Source organism: Loxodonta africana, chromosome 24, assembly GCF_030014295.1.
Source record: "Loxodonta africana isolate mLoxAfr1 chromosome 24, mLoxAfr1.hap2, whole genome shotgun sequence".
Taxonomy (NCBI): domain Eukaryota; kingdom Metazoa; phylum Chordata; class Mammalia; order Proboscidea; family Elephantidae; genus Loxodonta; species Loxodonta africana.
The window spans coordinates 61,748,779-61,765,054 of record NC_087365.1 but is presented as its reverse complement, the minus strand read 5'-3'; the positions used below and the strand labels follow the sequence as shown (position 1 = coordinate 61,765,054).

General features: G+C 49.2%; 1 protein-coding gene across 1 annotated transcript in view; it reads left to right on the top strand.

Moving 5' to 3' along the window:
• The window catches only part of TAF4 (TATA-box binding protein associated factor 4), a 114,809-nt gene extending 108,277 nt beyond the window's left edge, over positions 1 to 6,532 (top strand). The window contains exon 15 of the mRNA XM_064276443.1: positions 3,313 to 6,532. Coding sequence (XP_064132513.1) covers positions 3,313 to 3,480 — 168 coding nt within the window. The 3' untranslated portion in view covers positions 3,481 to 6,532. The remainder of the gene's footprint in view (positions 1 to 3,312) is intronic.
• The last annotated feature ends 9,744 nt before the right edge of the window (positions 6,533 to 16,276 follow it).

Sequence of the window (16,276 nt, the reverse complement as noted above, 5' to 3'; positions counted from 1 at the left end):
TGTACATACCTAGGATGGAACGTGGGTGACGTAGCGTGTACGTACCTGCGATGGAACGTGAGCGACGCAGTGTGTACGTACCTGCGATGGAACGTGGGTGACGCAGTGTGTACGTACCTGCAATGGAATGTGGGTGACGCAGTGTGTACATGCCTAGGATGGAATGTGGGTGACGCAGTGTGTACATGCCTACAAAGGAATACGGGTGACGCAGGGTGTACATGCCTACAGAGGAATACAGGTGACGCAGGGTGTACATGCCTACAAAGGAATACGGGTGACGCAGGGTGTACATGCCTACGGTGGAACGTTCCTCAGCCACAAAGAGGAATGAAGTTCTGATACATGCTGTGACATGGACAAACCGCACAACATGCTGAGTGAACTCAGTCACAAAAGGACAGATACTGTGTGATCCCCCTCCCCCGGTAGGAAACATCTAGAAGAGGCAAATGCCCAGAGATAGACAGTCTGGCAGTGGCCACCAGGGGCTGAGGGGATGGGAACCTGAGTCTCTGCAAAAGGGGCCCTGGGCTCCTGTTGGAGGCAATTGAGACTTTCGGGAACGGGTAGTGGTGATGGTAACACAACGCGGTGAATGTGAGTAACGTCACTGAGTTGTGCCCTTAGAAACGGTTCACATGGCAAACCTTTGTCATGTGTGTTTCACTACAATTAAACAGCAAATTCCCATGTGCCCACCACCCAGTGCCAGCAGCAGGCATCATTTTGCAAGTTTTTCAACTTCCTTTAAAAATAAGAAATCCTTGAGTCCTAGCATGCAGATTTCCTGGAATTTAAATTTTATTCTTTGAGGCCTCCCAGGGTCTGATGCTGCGCCACTGTCTTCTGTGGTCATCAAGGTGAGCGGGATCCATGCCTGTCTCTCCCAGCACCAAGGATACTTCTGTCTCAGTGATCAGCATTTACGGGGCTTCTCCCTGAGGCCTCGTGCCTGAGTGCTGTGACCCTCGGCCGTGGGCCCTGCCTCCCTGCTAACCTCCAGCTGTGGGCACATTCAGCACGTGTTTTGCATAAACCTAGAGAGCGACACAGTCACTAACACTTGAGGTTCTTGATGGTCATCTGGTGCTGGCTGGGGGCCGAGTGTCACGTTCCCACTCCACCCTGAAGTGAAGGCGTGGGTGGCCTCTTACACAAGCAGCCGTGTGGTCACAGGAAGACTGTGCCCTTGGAGCCCCTTGTCTGGGGAGAGATGGACAGAGCTGCAGCTAGCCCCTGTCACTAGGTCAGCAGTGTCAAGTAGGACAGACCTGAGCACAGGCTGGTGTTTAGATTTAAGAGTAATTACGCTGTGTTCACAAAGCCCAGAGAACCACGAGGAATTAACAGCGTCTCCCCAACCTGGACCACACAGTCTAGTCTGGATCCCACGGTCAAGGCTAGTGTCGAGTGCAGCCTGGAGGCTGTGCCTGCACTGGACCTCTTGTATACAGCATTGGCCTGTGTTCGGCTTAGGTGTTTTGCCTTAATTTTGATTAGAAACCGCACCTTAGATTTTGAGCCTGAGGCAGCATCTCACCCTGTTTTAGGAGTTGAACTGTTTAGAAACAGTTACTATGATCCAGAATTCGTAGAAAATGTCACAGATGTTTTAGGTGGGTTATTCCGTCAGTGCCGTATAAGGACCCCTGGTGTCCTCGTGGCCCTGCAGTCTGGCTGCACTGGTCTGTAACCATGCAGTCTGTAGCGAGTGTGGGAAGTGCAGCCCGGTCACAGGTCACCCCACGTCAGTGCCAAACAGAGGGTCGGGTGCTCGGGCCCGGGGCATCTTCACACCTAGGTACCATCTGTTCTCAGGATCTTAACGCCTTGGTTGTGGAAAAATGAAGTCTGTGACCTGACCCCATGGGAGAAGCAGCAGCCCTGTCCCCCCACGGTCATAGCCTTCTCTCCCAACTCCCGCTGGGGCACCCAGCGTGCAGTCCTCAGGGACGCCCGGTGGCCTTGAGATGTTCTGTGGAGAGAGGACCCATGTCCCCTGGTGCCTTTAACCACTTAGTGTCCACACAGCCTGGCTTCCTTTACACTCAGAACCCCTTGAAGGCTGCTGTGAAGGCTGAGCGACACCTGGCCTCCAAAACCTAAGCTGTTTTTCAGACAAGAAAAGCGGCCCAAAGTGAGCAGTGGCCCTGTCTGAAGGAGTGACCAAGGCAGTGAAGGGGCCTGAAGGGGTGACATGTTCTTTGCATCTCGTATTTGTGAAGAAAGTGTCACAAGACGTGTGTGTGTCTTAGAGGCAGAGAGAGCTGCGGCCAGATCCTAGGCCTCACGAAGAGCCAGGGGAGCGGGGCGCGGTGGGCCTCCCCTGCCACCTGCTGGCCAGACTACCTTGCCATTCTTCCCACAGGCCAGTCGCTTCCTGGGCCACCAGCCCGGGGTCTGTCCATCTTGGGCACTGTCCATCCTGGGGCCTGTCCGGCCTGGGCTCTGTCCCAGGGTCTGTCCTGCCTGAGTCTGTCTGGCCTGGGGTCTGTCCATCCCCGGGTCTGTCTGGCCTGGGGTCTGTCCAGCGTGCCTGCTGGTAGTGTCCCAACAGTTTAACCTTTGAGAACAGGCTGTCATCGACCGTGGTGGATTTTGTGCTTAAAATGCACACGAGCACCTGCAGCCATCAGAGAACAGGTGCATAGCATTCAGTGTTTTAAAGACACAAAACCACACCCTGAATGCAGCACCAAAAGCTGCCCAGTGCGTGTTCTGTGGTTTGTGCCCAAAGAGTGTGAGACGACGGAGGTGGTGGCTGCCGCTGCCGAGAGGTGACAGACACACCTTGAAAAACCAGCCCCAGCAGCAGGTGTTTCCTCCTGGTCAGGCCAGAGGCTGACTGAGGGGGCGAGCACCTATGCCTGTCAGCCCCAGGGAGAGGCAGCTCACTCAGACCAGTGGGGTGCAGGGGAGCCCCCTCTCGGCCATGGGGTGACTGACCACTGAGCAGCGGGCTGTCCTAGCTGACTGCCAGCTCACCCAGCCCAGCTGCAGGACTCAGAGCCAGGCCTGGAGGTCGGCAAGGGGTGCTGCCACCCAGTTAGCATGGGGCCCCCTCGTCTTCACCCCAGTGGTGATCAAGCCCAGTAGCTCGAGGAGCAGGCTGCCTGGAAGGAGCCTGGGCCATGCTGGGCTTCTCAAACCTGGGGTCCGGGAGCACTTTCTTGGTGGCCCTCCGCAGGCAGGAGGGCCCTAAGGCAGGAGCTGGAGGCCACAGCTCAGACCCTTCCAGCCCTGGGGTGGGGCCTCCTCGCCATGGCTTCCAGCTCCACTAACCGCCCGTTTCTTCCTTTTGGCCACTAGGGATCGGGCCCTGGCACTGCAGTCCCAGGCAGCTCTGGCGTCGGAACCCCCCGACAGTTCACGCGGCAGCGGATCACGCGGGTCAACCTCAGGGACCTCATATTTTGTTTAGAAAATGAGCGCGAGACAAGCCATTCACTGCTGCTCTACAAAGCATTCCTGAAGTGACGGGAGAGCGTGGTGTTCTGATGGGGATGCCTGGGGACGTTTTTATAGATTTGCAGATTACACCTTTTTGTAACAAGCAAATGGGATATTGTTTAAAAAACAGTCACCTCTTTACAACGGAACAGTTTTCTATTCCTGTTTATAAATCAGCTCTTCAGTGTGAGAGAAAAAGCGTTCTGTAGCAGAGAGAACTCAAGGCCTGTGGATACTCTTAGAGGACAGTTCAAGCTGAGCTCATCTTTGATCGAGTGGCCTTCTTGCCAAACAAGCCATATAAAAGACTGCTGGGGCTGCCGTCCGTCAGCGCGTAGCCATGTCCACGTCACGTGTGCGTTTGGTTCGTTCCACCTAACTTCCGACATAGGCACAGTCTACAGCCCGTGACCTCATCTCATGTGTTTTATTTTTGTAAGAGTCAGTTGGCAAAGCACACTGACGTTTTTAGACTCTTTATCCCCCTCCCTGGCCCCCTCCCGTCCACCCTTCTCCAGGAATCCACGACCCATTGCCTCGACTGTATCACCTTCCCACCCCGTGCGCACTGTCAGCCTCTGTACAAAGGCATTGATTTGCTATTGTTTGTAAAGCTGTAAAGTTAAAAGAGATGACCTTTTCAGCATAAATATATTTTACTTGCACTGTGTTTTTTAGCTCAAAGTGAAAGCTTAGATGAAATAAAATCAGAGTTGAGAAGAATCATCAGACGACTGTTTCTCAGTGTGAATCAAGTGTTGAAAAATGGTTGGTGTATTTTGTCAGTAATTGTACATAATCTCTGGCACCTGACATAAGAATGGTGACCTGAACGATAATTATTTTGCTACAAGACTGTATGCAAGCTGTGGGCCCACTTTACAGACGCCCAGAGCAAAGCCCTTCTTTGTACCTATTTTTTTATTACAAATATACTAATTGGTTCTTTATATTTTCAGAGGTTATTGTATTAAATTGTCTATTGATAGTACTTTTATGACTGTAAATACTCTGGCCTTGTTCGTGGAATTTCTCACGCTCGACTTGAGCGCGCGTGACGGAGTGCTGACCAGTATTTTTTATCAACGCCTGAAAACTGTTACGCCTTTTATTTTGTCTTTTAGGAAATCCCTGTCTTTCCATTTTTTCATGTAAATTTTGCACAGTTACTTGTTCATATGTAAATATTTTACTTTCAAAAATGAAGTTTTTAATCGCTATTGTTTTATATAGGATTGAAAGAAAATTAACTCCTTTATTAAAAACAAATCTATCTGTATTTGTTTTGCCTGTTTTTCCTTGTGCTCCAGCTGTAGATTCCCCTGCCCGAGGCTCCCATCAGGTTCCGCGGAGGGTTGGTTTACGACCTTCTTGTTAGGACCAGCAGTCAGAGCCGGGGAGTGGAGCACGGGTCCTTTTACTTCCTGGACGGACGCTCTTATGGGCAGAGCCAGGGTGGGTTTTGCCATGTCTGCAGCCGACTGCTGACCTGCACCTTCCCATGCCACCGGCTGCCTCTATTGGGGGAGCGCCCCGGCTCTGGACCCCACATGCTGTGCTGTGTGTGCTGGCTCTGTCCCTGGGGACAAGCGGGGGCACCGCTGGGGAGGGGGCGGCGAGCCTGGGGTGGGCCCTCCTTGGAGGGACTTCACACAGCAGCACACTGGGGGGCCCCACCCTGGGTAACCCCCGCCCCCCGGCTCCACAGTGACAGAGTGTGGCATTGGCTGTGATGAGCCACAGCTCCTGATGGGCTGCTCATCTGGGCTCAGTGCCTAAATTCACACCGACACCAACACCCTGTTTTCGTGCGTCCAGAGTGCCGACCACTGGTGTAGCTGGAGCTGGTTCCCAGTTTCCACATTTGCTCTGACACTTGAACAGATCTCCTGAAGTAGGTCTGTCTTGTCGGAAAACAGCTCTCATTTGGATACCTGCGATGCTGGAGGATGAAAGAAACGCACCCTAAATTGGAGAGCTTTAGCAGAAGTGCTAAAACCATTTGCTGTGGAGTTGACTCCGACTCACGGTGACCCCCTGGGTGTCAGAGTAGACTGCGCTCCATAAGGATTGCACTAGCTGATTTTTCAGAAGTAGAGCAGCAGGGCCCTCTTCCCAGGCATCTCTGGGTGGACTTGAACCTCCAACCTTTCGGTTAGCAGCTGAGTGCTTAACTGTTTGCACCACCCAGGGACTCCAGCAGAAGTACTAGAGAAGTACTAAACCAAACCAGACCTGTTGCCACAAGCTGATTCCGACTCCTAGCGACCCTAAAGGACAGGGTTTCCAAGGAGCGGCTGGTGGATTCAAACTGCCGACCTTTTGGTTAGCTGCCGAGCTCTTAACCGCTGCACCACCGGGGCTCTGGAGGAGTCCTTAAGGGCCCCAGTCTCCAGCCTCCCTGTGCATGAATATGCTCAAGCAATTGATTGTCGCCATGCTTAGTTTTCGGCCTAAAATCACTTAGTTGTGTCAGGGAAGGAAGTTGGACTTGAATTTCCACAGGTGTGACAGATTCACCTCAGCTCTTTGTGTTCCTGCTGGGCCCAGTCCGCCTGCCCTCGGGACATGGCCTTGAGTCCTGCACTCAGGTGGAGCTGCCTCACAGTGGAGGCTTGCCAGCGGACGCTCTTCACAGGCATGGTCCTTGGTTTTCTCTGGTAAGACCCTCAGTTGCCCTTCAGTCTCACACCACCACACATTATTGCCCTAAACCCATTTTGGTTATCTGCAGGCCCTGGGGCAGAGGCAGTGTAACAGTGCCTCTCCTGGCGTGAACAGGCCAGGTACAGGACAAGGGTGTCTGCTTTCACCGCTTCTAGTCACCGCTGTGTGAGGAATTCCAGTCGGGCAAAAACAAGAAATAAACTATAACATTTGAAAAGGAAGAAAGTGTAAATAAAAAATTCACAGATAACATGATTGTGTACACAGAAAATCCAAAAGAATCTACAAACGTTAATGAGACTGATGATAAGTGAATATCACAAGGTTACAGGATACAAAGTTAATACCCAGAATCTATTGTAATTCTCTGTAATAACAATGAACAACTAGAAAAAAAAAAAAAGGTGGGGGGATATCATTAACAGTAGCACTAAAACCCCCAAATACCTAGGAATAAATTTAATGAAAGATGTATAAACCCCCTACACTGAAAGAGAAAGAAATTAAAGGAGACCTAAATGAATGGAAAAATACCCCATATCCATGGCTTGGAAGACTCATATTCATTAAGATACAGGTTCTGCTCAAGTTGATGCATAGATTTAATGCTATCCCAATCAGAATCCCAGTAGGATTTTCGTAGAAAGTGATGATCTGAGTTCAAAAATCCACATGGAAATGCAGAAGACTTAGACTTGCCAAGAAAATCTGGAACGAAACCCCAGCACTTATACTCCCAGGTTTCAAGACTGACTTTAAGGCTGCGGTAATGAAAACAGCTTGGCTCTGGTATAAGGATGGACTTACATCAATGGAACAGAACAGAGCCCAGAAATGGGTCCACACGTGTGGTCAACTGATGTTTGACAAAGGGGTCTGTGACTCAGTGGGGGAAGGAAGCCTGCTGGTGCCCTGGATGGCCGATGGGGTGAGAGTGAACCTCCACGCCATCCTTGCTCCACACACACAAGTTAATTCAAGCTGGAGCACAAACATAAGGATGGGAGCTAAAACAATAAAGCTTCTAGAAGAAAACAGAAGAAGATCTTCATGACCTGGATGGAAAAGGACTTCTAAGGATACGGAAGGCACAGCCTGTAGAGAAAAAATGACAAGCCAGGTGTCAAACTTGGAAACTTATGCTTATTATGAGTTTTCACTTTATGAAAGTGAAGACTGGGAGAGAACATTTGAGATGTGTGCACCTGCTAGAGGACTTGTATCCAGGATGTATAAAGAATTCCACAACTAGTATTAAAAAGACAAATAACCCAACTAAAAAAACTTGAACAAGTACTGTATCATAAAGAGATAGAGGTGGCCAGTGAGTCAATGAGAAGGTGCTCATCATGATTAGTTATCAGAGAAATGCAAATTGAAACCACAGGGAGATTCCACTACGCGCCCACCATAACAGCTTGAATTAGAAGACCGATACCACCAAATGTTGGTGGCGATGTGGAGCAACTGGAACTTTTATCCATTGCTGGCCTATGTGTAACACAGTGCTAACACTTTGGAAAACAATTTCATACTTTCTAATAAAATATATACCTACCATATGGCCCTGCGATTCCACTCCAAAGTATTTACTCGAGAGAGGAATACCTTTGTCTATCAAAAGACTTCTACAATAATGTTTACAGTGGTATTATTCACTGATGGAAAAAAAAATGGAAATGACCAAATGTCCATCAACAGGTGAACGGATAGATGAATACAACCAGAATGTTCCTTAGAAGCAAGGATGGCGAGACTCCGGCTTACTTACTTCGGGCATGTCATCGGGAAAGACCAGGTTGAAAAGGACACCATGTTGGGTAAAGGGTCAACAAAAATAAGGGAAACCCTCCATTAGGTGGACTGATACAACAGCCACAATGGACTCAGCATGACAGTAATCATGAAGATGGTGCAGGACCAGGCAACATTTCGTTTTATTATACGTGGCGTCGTTAGGAATCGGAGCCAGCCTGACGGCACCTACCAACAATTCATTCGACAGAATATTACCCAGGAATCAAACGGGATGAACTGCTGATACACTCAACAACGCAGATGAATCTCACAAGAATTACGCTAAGTGAAGAAGCTAGACAGGAAAGTCTATGCTCCCTAGGATGGCGTTTGTGCAAAGTCTGAGAACAGGTAAAACTATGGTGGCAGGAGTCAGGTGTGATCACACTGGAAGGCGCTTGAGGAAACCTTTGGGGTGAGGGAAACATTCTGTCCCGATCTGGGTAGTGGTCACGTAGACGTACAGAACTGGAGGTCAAGTTGATGGTTACATGTGTGCATTTTAACCTGTGTAAATTGTACCTAATAAAGTATAGGACGGGGAGAGATTAGCCTGGGATCCCCCTGGGCTGGAGCGCAGCCCACCTGAGCAGGTCATCTCACCTGGAGCCTCTGATCTGTGCTCAGGAGATGAGGCCTGTAAATGGCCTGGGGCCTGTGTCCTAAGTACGTGATTGGCTACTGGCTGCTGCTGCTTCCTCCTCCTCCTCCTCCTCAGGATAACAGACCTCAGTTACCTCTAGCTTGGCTAGTTGTCTGTCGGGCTGTGGTCTTCACCCAGCCTTCCCTGGACAGTCGAGTCTGCAGAGCATCTGTTCTTTAGCCTCATGTTCTGTGTGTGTGTCTGAGGAGCCTCGGGGACCCAGCTGAGGCCCCTGGAGCCTTAGTACCTCGCACACAGCAAGCACTCAGCCAGTGCATGCTCTGGGTGTTCACGGTGGTGGGTGTGCTGTCAGAAAGACCCCACGCCCCACATGGCCTTTCCACATCCCCTGCCCATCGATAGGCCAAGCATCTTGTCCCCGTAGCATCTCCCTTTCCTCCTGACGGGGTTGGCACGGGCCCACGGACACAGGCCCACCCAGGAAAGGGATGCCCAGGGGACTTTGGGGAGACAGGGCTATGTCAAATGCACCTGCTGCTTGTCGCTTGCTAGGGGGGAGGTGCTGACGAGCCACCCGACCCCTGCTCTGGGAGCTCCAGCTTCAGAGGAGTCGAGTGTGGCCTCGGGCTCTGACGAGTGTTAAGTCCCTGGAAAAAGGCCCTGAGAGGGTGTAGTGGTGGGCTTCAAGCTGAGGGGCCAAAGGGGCAGACCCAAGGCTGGGGGCACAGGTGGGCAGGAGATCCCGTGTGGGAGTGGAGTCAGGAAGCTGGGGCCAGAGCCACGAGTCTGCCTTTGAGACCAAGGGGTGGACGCTTGGGGCCTGGGGGCCGAGTGACAGTGAGGAGCTCCTACGGCCCGCTGTGCCTTGCCCTCCTCCCCCACATCGTGGAAAGGGGACGTTCTGGGGAACCTGGCTCTGGGCCTGACACCAACCCCGCCCATGGGTCCCCCATCGGGGCCCGGAGTACAGGCGTGGGCAGTGCTCCGGCACCCCCATCAGTCAAAGGAGCAGCACGGGGGGGACAGCCCACCCTGGCTGGGCCGCTGGCAGAGGCTGGGGCATCACAGTGAACCCCATGAGGGCCTGGCTCTCGGAGGAAAAACGCACATGGGTAGGAAGGGATGGATGGCTGAGCTGCACAGGGAGCAGAGGGGACGGGGGGTTCACTGCATGGACAGGAGGGGACGGCTGAGCAGCATGGGGAGCAGAGGGGATGGGGGTTCACTGCATGGACAGGAGGGGACAGAGGATGGGGGATTCATTGCATGGGTGGGAGGGGACAGAGGGGACGGGGGGTTCACCGCACGGGCAGGAGGGGGATGGCTGAGCCACATGGGAGACAGAGGGGGCAGGGGGTTCACTGCATTGACATGAGGGGACAGGGGACGGGGTGCTCACTGCACCGGCAGGAGGGGATGGCTGAGCCGCACGGGGGGCAGAGGGGTCGCTGGGTTCAGTGCCGTTAGAGGTGAGTGTGCCGGCGGGGAGGAGACAGGCCCCCTAGGGAGGCATACCCCACCAGGAAATCTTCAACAGGAGGGACAGGATGAGTATCTTCTTCTGGCCACGAGGGGGAACAGGGAGCAGTTTTACCGTCCAGCCTCGAACAACTCAAAACCAGACAAAATGTGGGGAAACTAGTGTCAGATACCAGACAGCAGACAGCATAGGGTGGTGCCCCTAAGAGAGGAAAACAAATGAGGGGAGCCCCCTTACTGCCCAGCAGGAACATTCAGGGAGGGAGCAGGGAGGGGGTCTCCTGAGCTGAAGAAACGAGTTCAGAGGTCAAAGGCAGCCGTCAGGGGGAGCTGCACGAGCCCCAGGGCCTGTAAATGGCTCCCTGAGTCTCCAACAGAGACTAGCCAGTCCAGGCACGTGAAGACACGGGGGCTGGGAAGACCCCCAAGAGTATCAGCTGGACAATCCCTGGAGCTCACACAGGACCAAATTATCTCCAAGTACTTTAATAGCCCCCCAGAATAAAGTTCCCAAGTATTTAATGGAATACAAAACCCTTCAGCACTCACCAACATAAGCTTTGCAGTGTCTGAAATTCAATAAAAATCACCAGGTGCAACCATGGCCTCAACTACCCTGAGAACAGAAGAACTAGATGGTGCCCAGCTACCACTACCCACTGTTCTAATCAGGTTAACAGATAGACCCTGATAGAGTGGGAGAAAAATGTGGAACAGAACATCAAATTCCTAAAAAATAAAAACAAAAAAAAAGCCCAGACCTACTGGACTGGTTGAGACTGGAGGACTTCCTGAGACTACTTCCCTGAGATACCCTTCAAACCTTGAAACTAATCCCTGAGGTCATCTTGTAGCTAAATAACAGATTGGCTAAAAAAATAATATCACGCATAAGTACTGTGCTTCTTTAAAAAAAAAGCCACCTATATGAGACCAAACGGCCAACAATGACTTTAAAACAAAGATGAGAAGGTTAAGGGGGGAGGGAAACTAGATTAATGAAAATGGAACAACCAGAGCAGAAATAACGAGAATGCGCACACATTGCAAAGAACGTAACCAATGTCACTGAATGACGCGCGTGGAAATTATTGGATGGGAACCTAATCTGCTGTGTAAAGCGCCACTGAACACAGAATAAAATATTAAAAAATTACCACGTATGTGAAGGAGCAGGAAAATATGATCCACCCATACCCACTGAGTGGATTCCAACTCACAGTGACCCTATAGGACAGCAGAACTGCCCCATGGGGTTTCCAAGGAGTGGCTGGTAGATTCAAACTCTCCACTTTTGGGTTATCAGCCTGAGCTCATAACCACTGTGTCACCAGGGCTCCTACAGTGAAGAAAGAAAAAAAAAAAAAAAAAATCAATGAAAGCAAATCCAGAAATGACCCAGATGACAGAATTAGTAGACAAGGGTGTTGAAACAGTGGCTGTAAATGTTCTCCAAGTGTGCAAGGTAGCTGGAAACATGGTCATGTTCAGGAGAGACGTGGACGATGACACACAAACACTCACACACACACAATCAGACTTTCAGAGATGAAAAACAGAGTGTTGGAGACAAAAATACATTGGATGGGACTGACAGTAGACTGGACATTACAGAGAGTGATGCACCTGACTGCTAACCTAAGGGTTGGCAGTTCGAGTCCACTTAGTGGCTCCATGGGAGAAAGGCCTGGTGATTTGTGTCCGTTAAGATTACAGCCAAGAAAACCCTACGGAGCAGTTCTACTCCGTAACACACGGTGTTGCCAGGAGTCGGAATCGACTCGACAGGAACTAACAACACCGTTAACATTGCCGAAGAAAAGATCAGTGAACTTAAAGATGTAGCAATGGAAACTACCCAAAATAAAGTAGAGGAAAAACACTGAGCATCAGTGGGATCTGGGGCATCACCAAGCTGCCCAGCATGCCTGAGACTATAGTCCTAAAGGGGGGGAGGGGAGAAAAAATGGGAAGAAATAATGGCCAAAAAGCTTACAGATTTGATGAAAGCGGTAAACTCCACAAACCCAAGGCAGATGAAGCACCCAGGCACAAGTGTGGAAGTCATACGTACGGCAAGGATAGCATGGAGGCCAGGAAGGGATATGGGGGTGCACCATGGAAAGCTCTCGTGCTGTCCGTGCCATGGTATAGTACTGCGTGAAACAGAGTGTCATAGTGAAAGACAGATACGACAAACCCCAGCGCAATCACTGAAACACAACGGAGTTAAAGCTAGTAAGCCAACAAGGGAGAAAAATGAAATCATGAAAAATACCGCATTAAACCAAAAGAAGGCAGACAAGGCAAAGAATAGAGAACTGATTGGGCAAGTGGAAAACAGGCCACAAGATGGTAGACTTAAATCCAACAAGATCCGTAATGACAGTAATTTGAACACCCGTGGTCAGCCAAACAATGCCCACCCCCAAGATACCTGTGTCCTAATCCCCAGGACCTGTGGACATGTTGGGTTACACGCCCAAGGGGAAGTACGGTTGCCAGTCAGCTGACCTGAAAACAGATTATTCTGGGTTATCTGGGTGGACCCAATGTGATCACCAGGGTCCTTAAAAGTGAAAAAGAAAGGCAAGAGGGACAACCAGAAAGACAACAGCGTGAGAGAGACCTGACCAGGCGTTGCTGGCTTTGAAGACAGAGGCCATGAGCCAAGGAATGTGAGCAGCCTCTAGACCCTACAAAAGGCAAAGGGATTTTCCTGCAGAGCCTCCAGAAGGAACGCAGCCCTGCAGGCCCCTTGATTTTGGCCCAGTGAGAGTTTCTACTGTTTTTAACCCGCTGTATTTGTTGTAATTTGTCACAGCAGCAATGAAAAAACATACCAAACCCAAACCAAAAGGCAAAGATTGTCAGATTGGACTACAAACAAACTAAGACTCAGCTACACTGTCTATAAGAAACCCATATTAAAGGTGGAAAAAGACACCTATGCTAACGCTCTGGACTACACGAAGCAGAATGCGGCATCGGGATTGGAGGAAGACTCATTAACAACCTGCATTATGCAGATGACACAGCCTTGCTTGCTGAAAGTGAAGAGGACTTGAAGCACTTCCTAATGAAGATCAAAGACCACAGCCTTCAGTATGGATAGCACCTCAACATAAAAAAAACAAAATTTCTTACAACTGGACCAATAAGCAACATCATGATAAATATAGAAAATACTGAATTTGCCAAGGATTTCATTTTGCTTGGATCCACAATCAACGCCCACGGAAGCAGTAGTCAAGATGTGTTGCATTGGGCAAATCTGCTGCAAAAGACCTCTTTAAAGTGTTAAAAAGCAAAGGTGTCACTTTGAGGACTAAGATGTGGCTGACCCAAGCCAGGGTTTTTCAGTTGCCTCAGTGCATAAAGAAGCTGGATAGCAAATAAGGAAGACCAAAGCAGAAGTGATGCTTTTGAATTATGGCGCTGGCAAAGAATACCGAGTATAGTATGCACTGCAGAAGAATGAACACATCTCTCTTGGAACAAGTACAGCCAGAATGCTCTTTAGAAGTGAGGATGGTGAGACTGAGTCCAGTACAACGAGATGGTGCCCGGCTACCACCACTGACTGCTCTGACAGGGATCACAATAGAGTGTCCTGGAAAGAGCTAGAGAAAAATGTAGGACAAAATTCTAACTCAAAAAGAAAGACCAGACTTGCTGGCCTTACAGAGACTGGAGAAACCCTGAGAGTATAGACCCCGGACACCCTTTCAGCTAGTAACGAGGTCATTCCTGAGGTTCACCCTCCAGCCAAAGATTGAACAGGCCCATGAAACAAAACAAGACTAAAGGGGTGCACCAGCCCTGGGGCGGGGACTGGAAAGTAGGAGGGAACAGGAAAGCTGGTAATAGGGAATCCAGGGTTGAGAAGGGAGAGTGTTGACATGTCATGGGGTTGTTAACCAATGTCATACAACAATGTGTGTACTAACTATTTGATGAGAAACTAGCTTGTTCTGTAAACCTTCATCTAAAGTTCAATTAAAAAAAAAGAAGCTAAGATGGTGAGACTTTGTCTAATGTACTTTGGACACGTTATCAGAAGGGAGCAGTCCTTGGGGAAGCACATCATGCTTGGTAGAGGGTCAGCGAAAATGCGGAAGACCCTCAATAACATGGGTTGACACAGCGGCTGCAACAACGGTCTCAAGCATAGCAACGATTACGAGGATGGCGCAGGTCCAGGCAGCGTTTCATTCTGTTGTACGTGGGGTTGCTATGAGTTGGAGGTGACTTGACGGCACCTAACGACAGCAATAATGCTAATGCCAGAAGTCCCTGGGTGGCAGGAACTGTTAAGCACTTGGCTGCTAATAGAAAGGTTCGTGGTTTGAACACATCCAGAGGTGCCCTGGGAAGAAAGGCCTGGCAATCGGCTTCTGAATGGTAACAGCTTTCAAAACCCTGTAGAGCAATTCTACTCTAAACACATGAAGTGCCATAAGTCAGAACTGACTCGATGGCTCAAGTGGCCAACAAATACAGGAAGAGATGCTCGCAATCATTAGCCATTAAAAAGAGAGATGCAAATCAAAACTACAATGAAATATCATCTCACCCTGGAAATAATGGCAATGACAGATTAAAAAAAAAAACCAGAAAAACAACAAATGCTGGGAGGGTATGGGGAAACTGGAATTCTCACACTGCTGGTGGGATTGTAAAATGGTACAACCACTGTGGAAAATGGTATGGCACTTCCTTAAAAAGTTAGAAGTAGAAATACCTTATGATCCAGCGGAGCCCTGGTGGCACAGTGGTTAAGAGCTACGGCTGCTAACCTAAAGGTCAGCAGTTTGAATCCACCAGCTGCTCCATGGAAACCCTACTCTGTCCTACAGGGTTGCTATGAGTTGGAATTGACTGAGTGGCAGTGGGTTTGGTTTTATGATTCAGCAATTCTACTCCTAGGAATATATCCTAGAGAAATAAGAGCTGTCATAAAAATAGACATAGGCACACCCATGTTCATTGCAGCATTATTCACAATAGCAAAAAGATGGAAACAACCTAAGTGCCCAGCAACAGATGAACAGATGAACTATGGAACACACAGTGGAATTCTATACAATGTTAAAAAGAATAATGATGAATCTGGGAAACATCTCACAACATGGATGAATGTGGAGGACGTCGTTGTTGGTAGATGCCATCAAGTCAGTTCCAACTCATAGTGACCCTGTGTGCCACAGAACAAGACACTGCCCGGTCCTGCGCAAACCTTACAATCATTGTTATGCTTGAGCCCATTGTTGCAGCCACTGTGTCAATCTACCTCATTGAGGGTCTTCCTGTTTTCCGCCGACCCTGTACTTTACCAAGCATGATGTTCTTCTCCAGGGACTGATCCCTCCTGACAACATGTCCAAAGTGTGTAAGACGCAGTCTAGCCATCCTTGCTTCTAAGGAACATTCTGGTTGTACTTCTTCCAAGACAGATTTGTTCGTTCTCCTGGAAGTCCATGGTATATTCAATATTCTTTGCCAACACAATTCAAAGGCATCAATTCTTCCGTCTTCCTCATTCATTGTCCAGCTTTCACATGCATATGATGTGTTTGAAAATACCACAGCTTGAGTCAGGCACACCTTAGTCTTCAAGGTGACATCTTTGCTTTTCAAGACTTTAAAGAGGTCCTTTGCAGCAGATTTACCTAATGCAATGCGTCTTTTGATTTCTTGACTGCTACTTCCATGGCTGTTGATTGTGGATCCAAGTAAAATGAAATCCTGGACAACTTCAATCTTTTGTCCGTTTATCGTGATGTGGCTTATTGGTCCAGTTGTGAGGATTTTTGTTTTATGTTGAGGTGTAATCCATACTGAAGGCTGTGGTCTTTGATCTTCATCACTTAGTGCCTCAAGTCCTCTTCACTTTCAGCAAGCAAGGCTGTGTCATCTGGATAACGCAGGCTATTAATGAGTCTTCCTCCAATCCTGATGCCCTGTTCTTCTTCATATTGTTCACCTTCTTGGATTATTTGCTTGGCATACAGATTGAATATGTATGGTGAAAGGATACAACCCTGATGCGCACCTTTCCTGACTTTAAACCACTCAGTATATCCCCTTGTTCTGTCCCAACAATTGCCTCTTGATCTATGTACAGGTTCCTCATGAGCCCAATTAAGTATCCGGAAATTGCCATTCTTTGTAATGTTATCCATAATTTGTTATGATTCACACGCAGTCGAATGCCTTTGCATAGTCAATAAAACACAGGTAAATAATATCCTTCTGGTATTTTCTGCTTTCAGC